Source organism: Physella acuta, unplaced genomic scaffold, assembly GCF_028476545.2.
Source record: "Physella acuta isolate Inbredline_101_S28 unplaced genomic scaffold, ASM2847654v3 ptg001606l, whole genome shotgun sequence".
Classification (NCBI taxonomy): Eukaryota; Metazoa; Mollusca; class Gastropoda; family Physidae; genus Physella; species Physella acuta.
Genome location: NW_026733120.1, coordinates 1 through 16,262, shown reverse-complemented (window position 1 = coordinate 16,262; position 16,262 = coordinate 1). Strand labels below are relative to the sequence as shown.

The 16,262-nt window shown below is 35.9% G+C and overlaps 1 protein-coding gene across 1 annotated transcript in view; it reads left to right on the top strand.

The window, feature by feature from the left end:
* LOC131929284 (uncharacterized) overlaps positions 1-11,054 on the top strand; it is a 57,539-nt gene extending 46,485 nt beyond the window's left edge. Inside the window, exons 4-6 of the mRNA XM_059285370.1 lie at positions 7,558-7,682; positions 9,614-9,746; positions 10,425-11,054. Of these exons, the coding sequence (XP_059141353.1) occupies positions 7,558-7,682; positions 9,614-9,746; positions 10,425-10,797 (631 nt within the window). The 3' untranslated portion in view covers positions 10,798-11,054. The remainder of the gene's footprint in view (positions 1-7,557; positions 7,683-9,613; positions 9,747-10,424) is intronic.
* Positions 11,055-16,262: the final 5,208 nt, after the last annotated feature.

The following is a 16,262-nucleotide window of genomic DNA, read 5'->3' as shown; positions in this document are numbered from 1 at the left end:
CTTAAACATCGGCATAGGGACGGCGTGGTCGGGCGGTGGTGAGCATGACTGCTAACTCCAAGAGTCCCGAGTTCAGACCCCCGGGCAGATGAGGCTCTTTTGCTGGGGCAGTAACCCATCTAGGATAGAAAACTAAACATCAAGGATTTGATCATCCGCCATAATTCGCCGTTTTTACTTTCCCCTGATAAATTAGTGGAGTTTCCATGGCCACGGTATACTAGACGATAGCCTGGTCAGTTCTATGCCCAGCCGCCTTTACTTTAACTTAGAGTCAGGTAAACTACCTATTTTGCACTGAGAGGACATACTACGGATTCGATCCCCACACACTAACTAAATACATTCGGGTTTGGTCGTTCACTCTACTATCCCTCATATACTCAATGGTTAGATCAGAGGCGTAGCGAAGGGTGGGTACGTATGTCCCCGGGCGCCGACCATAGGGGCGCCAAAATGGGTTGGAAAAAAACAAAAACTTATTTTAGCTGCAGTTTTGAATTATAAACATAAAAAAATATAAAATATATGGGAGTGGGGGAGGGGAAATTGAAAGTTTGTCCCCGGGCGCCTTGAGGGGTCGCTACGCCTCTGGGATAGACAGTGGTTACACGATAATTTTACGGAACGATAACTCTGTGTTAGAAAGTCGAATGGTTTTAATTTAAACAAAACGCATCTATAATTGTGAAATCAATAACATCTTTCAAGAATAACTGTATACTCTTATAATAAACGTGAAAACATTCAACCCCTCCCCCCCCCCCCCCCCACACACACACAGACCACCGCCACATACCGTAGATTCCAGTCCAACGGATGTCATTGACCGTTGACCGTTGACCCCGGATCTCATTCTCCATGTTGACCTACTTCACATGGCGACAACGGCCACAACAAGCAGACGACACGACCGTTATCACTCGCCAATGGCGGGAAAAACAAACGGAAGTGGAAATGACTGCAAACAGCAGGAGGGAAGGAGGACGGAGAATGGATTGAAATCGAGCGGCGAGGAGGTTGAGGGGTGAATAAATCCTCACTGCTCTTTGTTTGACCTTAGTCTAGAGGTGTTGAGAATGAGAGATGTTAAGGGGTTTTTCCGATTTTCTGTTGTATTTCCGATTTTTTTGTGGTATTTCCGATTTTTTTGGGTCTGTTTGGTGATGCTATATTTACATTTAATCAAGGACGAAGCTAAGAATTCTCTTAGCCCAGTATATTTGGCTAAGAAATACTAGATTGCAGGATAAGAAGAAAGGGAGCATACGCGTTAGTTTTGTTCAACGAATAGGTGGAATAAAAACTAAGATCATGGTGCCGAGGTTTAACGGAATATTGTCTTACACATCTGCTTCACGGAATTATCGATTTCCTTCCTTTTTATAAATATTCCATTTTCCTTTTGCCAAATATATGCACTATTGTTTCCTTTCATATTTATTGGGGTCATGCAACTTAAGTTTCTATATATTGCTAATACGCCCTAGCCAATAAAAACAGGTTTTATCTATTGGGTCTATGGAATTATCAAATATGGTGCATTGTCATCAAGTTGTTTTTTACAACATGCACATGCCCGCTATTCATTTATACACACACTCACACACACACATAAATACACACACACACACATAAATACACACACACACACACACACACACACACACACACACATATATATATATATATATTTATATATATATATATATATATATATATATATATATATATATATATATATATAGGCATATTATTATTATTCTTCGTTCTTAAGTTTAGTATTGAAAAGGATAACCTCCAACACCATTTACTATACGCGTCAACTGAATATGCGTCATTTAGGCCGTTGACTCAGATGTCAGCCTACTTTTTTTTTTGGATTTGCTTCCACAGCCTTTGACCAACCAAGAACAAACTACAAGGCAGCAGTTGTTTGATTTTGGAGTTGTCTCTCCTAGATGAGAGGCTGTCCCTAGCTATCGAGCCTTATCTGTCCTGGTATAGACATGTTTATATTTTTAAATACATAAGATTTTTAAAATTCCTACTTTTTAAAACAGAAATACGCTCAAACAGTGGCGTAGCTAGGATTTTTGGGCCCCTATGCAAAAAGTGTTTGTGGGCCCCTCAGGGGCGTAGCGACCCTTCCTGGCGGGGGATAAACTTTCGATTTGCAACCCCCCCCAGACTTTCGATTTGCACCCCACCCCCCCCTCAGACTTTCGATTTGCACCCCCCCCCCCCCCCCTCAAACTTTCAAAAAAAGGGCCCCTGTTTGCCTTGGGCCCCTATGCCTTGCTTATGCTAGCTTTACGGTAGCTACGCCACTGCGTTCAAATACTAAATCTGCCGATGATTAACAAAGTCCGATAACTTGTCATAAACTTGAAGGTACTCGAATGTGACCAAGTACTTGTTCTACATGCTGCTATTTTTAGCGCGATGGGAATCTCCGATTGATCTCAGACCGGTCTATTTTCAGCATCCAACCAATTAGGCAAATCTTGAAAACTCGTTCAACCTTGAACGGTGCAGGTCAGTCAGTGTAAATTGATGATTTGAGTTAACCTAGGAAAAAAATCACGTTAAATCAAAACACACGTGTTAAATAGTTCTGAGAATTTAAGATAAAAACACAACTATAATACAAGCAAAAACTGACATTACGGTATGGTGGAAGAGCTCATGGTTGCTAACTCCAAAAGTACCGAGTTCGGAACCCCCAGAGAAGATGTGGCTTCTTAGCTATGGACATCAACTTATCTAGGAGAGAAAACTCAAAACAAAACAAAACAGCTGTCTTGCAGATTGTTGTTGGGTGGACACATGCTAGGAATGCGAATTTAGAACGAAAATCATGCTGAAATCGCAATCGACGCACTTCATTTTTTTCTTTCACGTACCTTATATTAGGAGGAAAGGGGGGCACCCCGGGACGCGTTTGCAGACCCCCCCCCCCCACCCCCAACCAACCCCCACCTTCTATCGACGAAATGTAAATTATATTTAAAAAAATAAATATTCCACCCCCCCCCCCACCGGAAAATTCAGACCACCCCACCCATCCGAAAGTTTAAAGTGTCTTTCCCCACCCCCACCCCGCTTGGTGTAAAAAGGATGAAAGAGACACTGACGTGCCATATTTCGGATAACATATTGGAATCTAATACTTAATTATGTTGAAGGAAAAGCCTCTGCAAGTAACAACGTAGAAGAAGAAGAAAAATGCACACACAAATACCATTGCTATTCAAATTATTTTGTTCGCGTTAAACAAGATCAAGCATCTCTAGTCCTTCCTGTTGCCCCGTTAGAAAGAAATAAACTTCAGACTATCCCAAGTTTGGATCACGGTATTGACTCCGTATGTTGTCCTTGAGTCAGCTCAGCCGTATGTGGTACCTGTACTAAGTTTGGAAAACTAAAGAATTATAAGCATATAAATGAATATAATCTCTTCATCAAGATGGAACTCTACTTCATCTTCCCGCACTTGACTATCAAATCTGAAATCAGAATTTTGTATTATTTTCTAACAACGAAGTTTACCAAAAATACCTAACTATGTTGGACGTTAAGCGCAAGAAAGAACGCAACAATCAGATGAAATGATACCACGGTTCGCGTGCTTGTCACTGCGTTCTATTTATAGCAACCTGCGAACGCTAATGCGACGTGATTTAAGGTAGATTAAAGACCGACCCCCATCTCAACAGCTGTCCAAACAAATGAACGCATCAACCGTCATAGCCGCCATGTTGAATCTGACCGCCGGCCACTTCCGGTCAGGCGACATCGGATCCGGTTAAAGCGAGGGTCAAGTGAGATGACCGCTTGAGTGGACGGGGAATTACCCGAGGGCTGGGCACCGGATGGATGGGTGTCTTTGATTCTGGAGGTGCATGCAATAGTGGCTGTATCGCAGGGATTTGGTTAGGGGGATGGGGAGGGGAGGAATAGACAGGTAAGTGTTAATGGGAGTTTTTACATAATGGGAATCGTGAAACGATAGGTGTAACTGGAGAATGGTATATGTAACATGGGGAATGGTAGGTTTAATATGGGGAATGGTAAGTTTAACATAGGGGAATGGCAGGTTTAACATGGGGAATGGTAGGTTTAACATGGGGAATGGTAGGTTTAACATGGGAATGGTAGGTTTAACATGGGGAATGGTACGTTTAACATGAGGAATGGTAGGTTTAACATGGGGAATGGTAGGTTTAACATGGGGAATGGTAGGTTTAACATGGGGAATGGTAGGTTTAACATGGGGAATGGTAGGTTTAACATGGGAATTGTAGGTATAACATGGGAATGGTAGGTTTAACATGGGGAATGGTAGGTTTAACATGGGGAATGGTAGGTTTAACATGGGATTGGTAGGTTTAACATGGGGAATGTTAGGTGTAACATGGGGAATGTGCTGTTCATAAAGAAATGCATACGAAACTGTTAATGATTGTTTATAGAAGCTGAAAAGAAAAACCTCGAAATGGACCTTCACATTTAAAAGAATACAAAACTGAAAATTATTTCAGCTTATTAAGACAGTAACACAGAACTAAATGCTAGCTTATACTATTACAGAAATATTATTTCATTAATATCCCTATTTTTTTAAATATATCATTTGAAAATTTTTTTTTTTCTAAATTGCAAATTTCTAATGTCAACGTACAGACAAAAAGTCGGTACCTCTTATTCATTACATTCAAAAACTCTAGGTTCGTGTGTTTTTCTAATTATGTACAGAGAGTGAACATAAAAGTACCGCAACACACCAGAACGATTCTAATTTTAAGACCATAAAAGCCAACTTTTCGGCATACTGTGGTTACAGTGAACGTTAAAGACACAAAACACATCAAACATAAGAAAAGATTAAAAAAAAAACAAATTCTCTGCACTATGTTATGATCTAGGTCTACTTACATTGACCACTAGGACACGCAACACATCAAACATAAGAAAAGGACGCCTCACATTCAAAGATCAGAACAGCCAATATCTCGGCACGATGTAGATCTACTAACATTACCACTAAGGACCCACAACACATCAAACATAAGAAAAGATCAGAAAACCAACTTCTCTGCATTATGTTATGATCTAGGTCTACTAACATTACCACTAAGGACCCGCAACACATCAAACAATAGAAAAGGACGCCTCACATTCAAAGATTAGAACAGCCAATATCTCGGCATGATCTAGGTCTACTTACATTGACCAGTAAGAACCCGCAACACATCAAACATAAGAATAGAACGCCTCATTTTGAAAGATCAGAACCGCCAATTTCTCGGCATGATCTAGGTCTAGTAACAGTGACCGTTAAAGACACACAAAAAACACATCAAACATAAGAAAAGGACGCCTCCCATTGTTAGATCAGAACAGAAATCTTTCAAACTTGACCTGACATCGCGTGAGACTTGAAATCCGAGTCAAGAAATCGACGTCTTGGTGATTTTAGTTTGGTTTAGTATTTTAACAAGCTGCTACCATCAATAATGTACTCATCTGGGTAGGCCCACCAAAATTAAAGCTGCTCTGTGAGATTTCTGGATCTGGTTTATGTGTGTGTGTTGTGTGTGAGAGTGTGTGTGTGTGTTCGTGTGTGTGTGTGCCCGAGTATGTGCGTGGATGTGTGTGTTATGGGTGTTGAACCATGTTAGATAACTCTCAAAAATACGTTCCAACATTCGAAAATATGTACATAACTTACTTAACCAATGCACTTTGTTGTCAATTTATCTTCCGTCCGAAATTTTTACAATTATTTTTTTTTTTTGAAAAACGTAGAATAACAATATTTCTCTCTAAAATTACAAATTGCAGAGAGTAAACACCATCCTTGTTAATTACTAATGCATTTTAAGCAACTATTAATCCTGTAGGCGACAACTTTATATTTGCATTTTGACTTTTTCCACATATTCTACCTAATTAAAAATCGAAAGCGATTACTGCTTATTAATATATAAATACAAATCTTATATTACAATTACAATATATTATAAAAACAAAAAAATTTCATTTTATTAATTTGCTCTATTTAATTTCTATCTAAATGTTTTTCACTTTTAATTTTAATGCAAATAAGTGTATATTTTTCTATGATGCAAATTACTATTGTAGTTTGGTTTTTTTTAAAAATACATTAGCTTTTGTATTTTTTTTTTAAATTATCTTTTGCAGTTGTTTTTTAATACATAATCTTTTGTAGTTGTTTTTAATACGTTAGCTTTTGTAGGTTTTTAAATACATTATCTTTTGTAGTTTTTTATATACATTTGTAGTTTTTTTTAATACATTTGCTTTTTGACTTTTGTTATCTATACCCGAGCCAGGGTTTAGCGTTCTTCCATTCCCCCATTCCCCCATTGATTTCGGTAGTTAGACGAACCGCTTCTCGCGGGATTACAACCGGCTTAACCTACCGGCACCAACGTCTCAGCTCCCGCATTGCTCCGGAGTTAGTGCTCCACTCCCCGGGCTCCCAGAAACGGAAATTATTTGTTTCGCTCGTGCTCTTGGCCTCGTTATGGGATTGGTCTTAATGGGCGCGAGCCCCGAGTTTATCCAGCGCCACCTACAGCAGCGGTGGAGCCTGAAGCCGCTTTTGTTAGATGGTAATAGGTTGGAAAGATGGGCGTCCGCAGAGGGGGTGGGGTGGGGGAGGTGTGGATGAATACCCAAATAAATTTAAATTTGTGAACAAATGGTTTAGCTAAACAAAAACAGAAACCAAAACATTCGGGGTTTTAAGAAAGCCTTAATAACATAATAATAATGTTCGAAAGTTGAATAACAGAATAGGCAGAAGTTGATTTAAAGTAAAAAGAAAATAACAGAAATGAACATATATATATATATATATATATATATATATATATATATATATATATATATATATATATATATATATATTGGTATATAAAGAGACAGTGTGGTCGGTACTATGGCCCGTCGCATTCGTTACGATAGTTTTTTCAGTGACCTCGTACTTTTTTCGGCCAATGAAGATTTTAATGGTACTCGGTACACGGCAAGTCTAAAACAATTAATTTACCAGATACAGAAAAACAAACTCATGCTTAATCTATCTCAACCAAATATCAAGCTCTAAAAATGTAAATTTTCGCTGTGGTGATGGTTTATGAAACATTCTTTATTTCCCTGTAGTTAGCAATATTTGTTTATTTCTAATGCAGTATCAAAGAAAGACTTTAATTTATTTGTAGATTGGTCAAAAAATAAAATTGATCCATTTTATGCTTATATATTGAATATGTAGAAGACATCAAATAATCATGTATTTTATTTCTAATGACAATAAAAAGCCATAAAATGATCTATTATTTTTTTTATGTTAGTTAAAAGCTATAAAATGATTTTCTATTTTTCTTTATCATTTTTTTATGTATCATAAGCCCTCAAATGATCTTTAATTAACTGTTTCAGGTTTATCAAAAGTCCCGAATGATCTTTAATTAACTGTTTCAGATTAATCATAAGTCCCTAATCATCTTTATTTAACTGTTTCAGATTTATCAAAAGTCCCGAATGCTCGGAGCCCATTGTCTCACAGTGTAAAGGGGAGATCATCTACGCTATTCAAGCATTCAAAAGTCGCCAGCAATACATATGTGGGGAGAGGTTTACCAGAAAAGGTAAACTTTTTCTAGCCTTTGCTACCTGAAAGGGAAACATTTTCTAGCCTTTGCTACTAGAAAAGGTAAACATTTTCTAGCCCTTGTTTGCTACTAGAAAGGGAAACATTTTCTAGCCCTTTCTATCAGAAAAGGTAAACATTTTCTAGCCCCTGCTAAATGAAAGGGAAATATTTGCAAGCTCTTGCTTATAAAAAAGGTAAACATTTTTTAGTCCGTGCTACTTACAAATGTAAAGAGTTTCTAGCCCTTGTTACTAGAAATGATAAACTTTTTTACTTTGTACTATAAGATAAAAAAGTTTTCATGGTTTTCCTATATTAATTATATTTTGATATTATGTGAAGTTTGGGGGGGGGGGGGGGTTGAAACAAGGCTGTTTTCAACAATATATTTTCCCATTATGGCCAACGACACTGTGAGCCATCGCCACGAATGTGTTTTCTTTTCTGCCGTTCTCTGACAACTTTATTGGCAGTTCCCCTACTCGATCCGCCCCTCTCCATTTTTTTGTCTGGGCTCTACCTCTACATTTGTCTCTGGGTTTTCACATTTGGCTTTCCCTTCGTGGGGTCAAGGCCAGCGCCATTGCTGGGGTTAAAGGTCGTTTACAACAACATTAAAACCAGGTTGTTGTTTTTGTTTTTTTATCAAAAATTATATACGGTCCTTTTCCAAATCGTGCATCAGAATATAACCAACACCAGAACAATGGCAGACGCAGAGGCGTAGCGAGGGCTGGGCGGGGGATGCGTGCCGCACCGGGTGACACCAAGGCAAAATATTGCAAAATTTACAGACGAAAAATGCTTTTTTGCCTATTCAATTAATAATAAATCAAAGTTAAATAGTCTTTTAACAAGGGGGTGGGATGACACTATGACGTATACATGCTAACTATAGAGAAAACTGCAACACCCAACTGTATTATTAACAAACTATAGATAAACATCGTTGCAATAACGTCTGAAGTTATTAAAGCTTATAAACATACAAACATACATTTTCGCGTATGTGGCATATATTTCAATTATAGGCCTATGTAGGTACACACAGACACAGACACAGACACACACACACACACATAAATATATATATATATATATATATATATATATATATATATATATATATTGTTTCTTGGGAGGGTTGACACCACGAAGTGCTGCACCGAGTGACACCCGACCTAGCGACGCCATTGGGCAGACGACAAGCAGAAATCAACGAATACTCAGTGTACTAGATCGGGAACACTAAAAAAAATTTTAAGACGAGTTTAGTAAAACAGGCTTTCAACCAAGTCCAAGTAGATTTGGAAGCTAAACCTGTACAAATGTTATCCATATTTAAATCTCATGTTGGCTGTACTGACTACTTGGTCGTACGCCCAACTGCTGAATGGTTTGTAAAATATTAGTCGCAATATAGCGATAGCTTAGTAGTTTTGAAACCGCCTATTGAGTTCTTCGATCAAAGAAAAAGTCTGACATAAAAAACTGTGTATAATGACACACATTAGATCGAATTGATCCAGCACCAAATGCCACATAGTACATTTTCCCAGCTACAAATGACACATGTCATAGCTGCTGTATTCCAAAATGCGCCTTTCATTTATTTCTTAGCATCAAATGCCACGTGACATTAGTTCCCTAACTCCTAATGACTCTTTCCATTGGTTTGCCAGTTCCTATTTATACCTCGCTATTGTACTTCAGATCCAAATGACCCCTGTCACTAAAAACTAAATGACGCTGACATTTTCCCCAATTTCATTAATGTCATCTGAAATTTAATTTGATCCACATCTCCAAACAAACCTGTCCTCACTCCCCTGACTCTAAATGACATGTGACATTTGGTCCCCATCTACAAAACAAACCTGCCCTCACTAACATGAATCTAAATGACATGTGACATTTGGTCCCCAGGTATCAGCGACATGCCCACTTGTGTGAGGACCTACCAGCGGAACTTCGCCAAGTGCAAGAGGACTAGGGCAGAGAAGCTGGAGCAGGATTCGTACATGACCCAGGCGCCGACATCACCACATCCTTGGTGCAAGTAGGTGCTTTTTAGTGATGTGGGGGGGGGGGTCATGTGGGGTGGGGGTCATGTGGGGTGGGGGGTCAGGACTAAGGGGGTCTGGAGCAGCATTCTTACATGACCCAGGCGCCAACATCCCCGCATCCTTTGTGCAAGTAGGTGCTCTTTAGAGATGTGGGGGGGGGGGGTCATGTGGGGTGGGGGGTCAGGACTAAGGGGGTCAGGAGCAGGATTCTTACATGACCCAGGCGCCTACATCACCGCATCCTTGGTGCAAGTAGGTGCTCTTTAGATATGTGTGTTTGAGGGGGTCAGTAGTGTGTGTGGGGGTTATGTGGGAAGGGGGTCAGTTGTTTGGACGGGAGATTGTCTAAATTAGGATTCGTAAATGACCCATGCGCCAACCTCACCGCATCCATGGTGCAAGACGTTTCTATTTAAAGATTTGTTCGTGGGCATATGAGGACGAGGTGGTAAGGAGAGTGTGAAGTGCAGCGAGTCATGGTTGTATGTTGGTTAGGGTGAGGTTGTGGGTGTTCAAAATCTTTATAAACGAGGATTGAGCCATAAGCACACAAACAAATTGCCTCGGTTTTATCAATTTTTACAAAACACATTTTCGGGCTAGTTATCAACGAAATCCGAGGTTTAAGTACATTTCAAATTTCACATCTTGATACTATTTTCCCTCCCCAGCTATACCAACGAGTACATCGAGTGTGTCTTCACCATCATGTCCTTTGGCTGCACCATGAAAGTCGCCAACAAGTACTTCGAACAGGCCAACCAATCGTCGCCCGTCATCGATGCTATTTATAGATACGGCTGTTCCTTCAGCCACCCGCTGGATATTCTCAAAACGACGTCACCGACCACGGAAACGACGTCACCAATGCACGGACCCCACAGCGGTTACACCTACCGTAGACCCAACCAGGGGTATTATAATAGAGCCAATGGACAACATCAAAACTCGCATATCATTAACATAATGTGTTGCCTTTGTCTTTACGTTTTGTTGAGAGGTCAAGGCCTATGGAGGATAGACGTGTCATGGAGGTCGCGATGACGTTTCGTGATTTGATTGGTGGATTTCGATACTTGGATACTTTCAATGTTGGTATTTGCATATAAATCGTTGTAGGAGACAAAGACGAATGAATGCCTTTGGATAAATCATTTTTATCACGATACTTCTTAGTAAGCAATATAGTGTTAAAATTGTCAACATTCTAACTCATTGTCTAATACGAAATGTTATCCTAAATGGTCATACGTTGTTTTAGACTAAGTATTTACTGTTTGCAAACTCTGGTAAACTTTCTGCTTAGCTTCTGTTTATTCACTGGAAGATCATACCCGGAACTTATGTCTTGAAAAGTGCAATATCATCGTGATAATTAAATACGAAAATTTTTATTTTCGCCGTAATAAAAAAAAACATTTTTAATATAAAAACATTGAAATCTTTATACATAAAAGAGTGTGTACACACGATGCAATAAGGTTGTGTTATACTCAAGACTCCGAGGCGTACACTATAAATAAACCAATTGTGTACACAAAGGCCAAAGTTGCATCTGATAAATCATCAAAGTGTACACCGTACACAAGAATAATAGGTAAAGGACTAAACAAACTCGGTCTATGATTGGTGGTGGGGGGAGGGTAAATCAAGCAGGCCATTGTCACATTGCATTCCAAATATCGCTTGTGTATGGTCTTATTAGCCAGTGCTATAGCGAGTTACCGACGTATAGCGGATCTATCGGGGTATAGAGGAGATATAGATCATAGATATATTTGAAGTTTATCGACGTATATCGAATTTATCGTCGTATAATGGATCTATAATTGTACGGCGGACTTATAAGCGTATAACGGATCTACTGACTTATAGCGGATCTAACGTCGTATAACGGATCAGTAGACTTATAACACATCTATCTCGCTCAGTGTATCAATCATTGTGGACGGGAGAATGACGATAATATCAAACCTATGATATCATTGTAGAAAGCGCAAACAATGCCAGGGCGTAATTATACAGAAAACCTACAGAAAACTTACGAAAAAACCTACCGAAAACCTACAGAAAACTTCCTGTTCTATTGAGAATCAAAATAGATGTATTACATCATGTATGATTAAGAAATAAAACATGTGTTATATTCATGAATTATCATATACATGTTTATTATCGTGTGGCATTAAGAATCAAAGAGATAGATGTATAACATCATGTGCGATAAAGTGTCAAACAGATGTTTTACACCTTGTGTGATAAAGAATAAAAACAGATGTGTTATATCTTTGAGTGATAAAATACCAAATAGATGTGTTACACCTTGTGTGATAGAGTATCAAACAAATGTATAACATCATGTGTAATAATATACCAAACAGATGTATAACATCTTGTGTGATAGAGTACAATACATGATGTTTTATATCCAATTATCAAGTACCTAACAAATGTATAACATTTTGTGCGACTAAGTATCAAACATATGTATAACAAACTGATGTATGATATAGTATGTAAAAGAGTATTAAACAGATGTATTAAATGGTCAGTGACAGAGAATAAATACATGTATATCATCTTGTGTTATAGAGTATCCGAAGGTTATGCTACTATAATATATATATATATCACACTTTAGGTGAAACACTTGGACAATTAAGATGAATTTGTTATTGTATGTACCTTAGAATGTAGATATGTTCAAAATGTATAGTTACTGTACAGCTCATCTTTAGTTTGAGTAAGACATTCGCGCTATTATATTAATAAATCACATCTTTTTAAAATAATTTTATCACATGTTAATTTATTCATCATTGGCTCATTATGTAATAATCAACATACGTGTGTTACTCTCGTATGCTTTATATATAAACTCGTGTCCACGATAGAAATTTACGGGATTTTTTCATATGTACTAGTAATAGAAGCTAAGGGAACGTAATTATTTTATACATACAGTATATTTTATGACCGTTTAGCTTATCCACGACAGAAAGCGTTTTAATACTGCGATAATAATTAAAACAAAGGATTTTTAAAAATTGTGATAAAGCTTTTCGTTAAATAGGGAAACTAACATTTGTGTTTCATGAAAGCAATACGTGATAGGGGAAATAACTGTGATAATATAGATACGATGAATAATTATTTCTTTGTTACTTCCCTTTGACCATGTTCTGCATTTTTGACAAAAACTTGTACATTACTGAGTTAAACTCATCTTTACATCAATGTTATTTTTGTTCTGCTGTTTAAGCGAGTCTAATCTTCCTTAGTAATAAATTTTATTTCAAAAGATATCTTCAATTACATGTACTAAAAGTAAAGCAATGGGACAGTGTGGCTGGAGGTTAGAGCACACGACTACCAACATATAAGTCTCTTGTTCGAATATTTACTCGAATTCCTTTGTCTACCTAGCTCTGATGGGTACACAAATCACGTTAGGGAAAATAATGACGGCTGTGCATCTAAATAATCACACTTTGCCAAGTCTACGGAAACATTTGAACTCTACTTCACCAGCCCTATTGACCTTTTGGCTCGAAATGGTATCCCAAAGTAAACTAATTGAATTTAGAACAAGAAATGCTCTAAACGAGCGAAGAATATTTTTTTTATATCAGTCACGGGTATAAATGAAACTTCTGTTTTATTTCTTTTTTGTCTTCGTGTATAGTAATTTATTACTCAAAAGTTTATCATTTTCTTCATGTATATACATAATATCATCAAACCATATTATCATGTATCGTTTCGTAGCATAATAATTAAAATAATTAGTTTATCATATTTTTCATGTCGGCCTATATAAATACTTTAAATTCATATTGTTATATATATATATCATCATAAGTAGTATATATATATATATATATATATATATATATATATATATATATATAGTATATATATATATATATATATATATCATGAGTAGTATTATACCCCAACTGTTACCTTTGTTTTTACCACTATTCCCTACATTTTGTAAACTTTGTGATTTAGCTGAATTCGCATCTTCCATTGTTTGACTCAACACTGCTTGAGAAATGGGTTTCAATCTGTTCTATATTATAGTTGGTCGATATGTTTTTGTATGAACAACAGTTTGTTCTTGAAATAGTAACAGCTTGTAGATATTAGGGGGCATCAGGCAGTTCAATTTACAAAGAATACGCTTTTGCATTTAATTATCTATAAATATTTATAATCATATAATCTAAATATAGGCCTATACATGTATATATTACTATTATATATATATATATATATATATATATATATATATATACTATGTATGTATGTATTATTTATAACTACATATATGTTTATATATATTATATGGTATTGGTATATATATATATATATATATATATATATATATATATATATATATATATATATATATATATATATATGTATATATATATATATATATATATATATATATATATATATATATATATAATATACATACATACATATATATATTGCAAGTAAATGGAAATTAAAGAAAGATATTAAAAAGTAGTTCAAAATTATGTTCGAATTGTCGTGTTACAATCAGATATTGCATGTATACCTAACAATGTATTAGAATGATAAACAAACCAAGCACCTTGTTGTATTTAGAATACAAAAAATGTTACTCTATGTTGCTGTAAAATCATAATGTGTCTCAAATCATGTACAAATCCCATTGTAAAACATCTATTTATTACATACCTTAAGTAGAAAAGTATTATACGTGAAAAATCACAGTTATGTGTTTCAACTGCTTCACGATAGTTGGTTTATAAATATTAATCTGTATTTACGTTCCTTGTTATTATATAGTCTTACTTACAAATACTAAATTAATTCATTATAATTCTTATACATTTATAGTTACTAAATAAAAATCGTACACAGTAATTAATAAATCTAAAATTAATAAATAAGATATGTCAATTAATTAGTATTTAGGGGCATTTGTCTAAAACAACATGTAGTTTCTAAATCGCCATAAATCTAACACTGCAGGTTAGAATAGAGAGAAAAAAATGTGGTCTAAACAGTGTTTATTTTAGTGATCTTTCCATACCTTAACCCTCCCACCACATAGGTCGTGCACCCGACCCCCCCTCCCCCATTATAAAAAGTAAAAAATAGATTATTTATATATATATATAGTGTGTAAATTTACCAGCCTCCACACCCCTCCCAAGAAATTTCAAGATCTCCCACCCCATAGGAAATATATGAAAGAAACCCTGCATCTAACTAGACCTTTCTGAAATACAAAATGACAGTATGGTTTTAAACGTTATTCGATTGATAATTTAAAAATTTAAACTGACGTAAACAAGAGTATACATTGTGTCCTTTTCTGTCACCTTATAAATAATAGAAATAGATGTTAGTAATTCTTAATTTCAGCATATATATATATATATATATATATAATATATATATATATATATATATATATATATATATATATATTCATATATATAAATATATATATATACATATATATACATATATATATATGTACATATATATATATATATATATATATATATTTATATATATATAATATATATATATATATATATATATATATATATATATATAAGAAGGTGTCCGTTTCCGCTGTGTATTTATTGTTGAAAGCCCAGTTGGCAGCAGAAAAAGATTAAACGTACCCCGCATCACCTCATCACTTGCTCTCTGTACGGTTAACCTAGAACTAGAACCTTATTGAAACGTGTTGTGTTCATTCAAGTCACCATCTTAACAATGAGTTTAGAGGTGTGGTATAGTTTGTTTCTGTTGGTTTTGTTTTTTATTTTGAGAAATTTTGTCGGACACGATGATTAAAATACAATAAACTTCATAATATTCGAGTTTTTTTTTTTTTTAATATTGTGTTATTTTATTTCTAAATGTTATTTTACGTTACGTCTAAATTGTTGATTTCTTTTTAATTTTGGTACTTAATTTTTTAAAAACATTTTATATAATAATCTAGACCAAAACGATACACTAAAATACGTTATAAAATAACTTATTTAAATAATAGTTCAGCTTATAAAGTTTCAATAATACACTTAAAGTAAGCTCATAATATCTAAAACTGTATGTGTGCCTGTCGATAATTTATACACGTTAGCGGTAAGACAACATGGATTCTTCTCTGGTGGTCTACGTTGAAGGTACATGCCCAGCATCCATACAACAAGACAAATATAGCCAGTGATCTAGTGATCGAATTACCTTATTTTTTATGTTAAAGCATAGTGTTATACTGTCTTTATCATAATTACTAAGTATATTAGACATTTTTGCTGTGGCGTAGCGAGGTCGGGTGTCACCCGGTGCGGCACTTAATGGTGTCATCCCCCAGAGGCGTAGCGACCCTTCCCGGGGACAAACTTTCAATTTTCGATATCCACACCCCCCCCCACCCCCTCAAACTTTCGATTTGCACCTCTTAAAACAATATTTAACACTCGAAT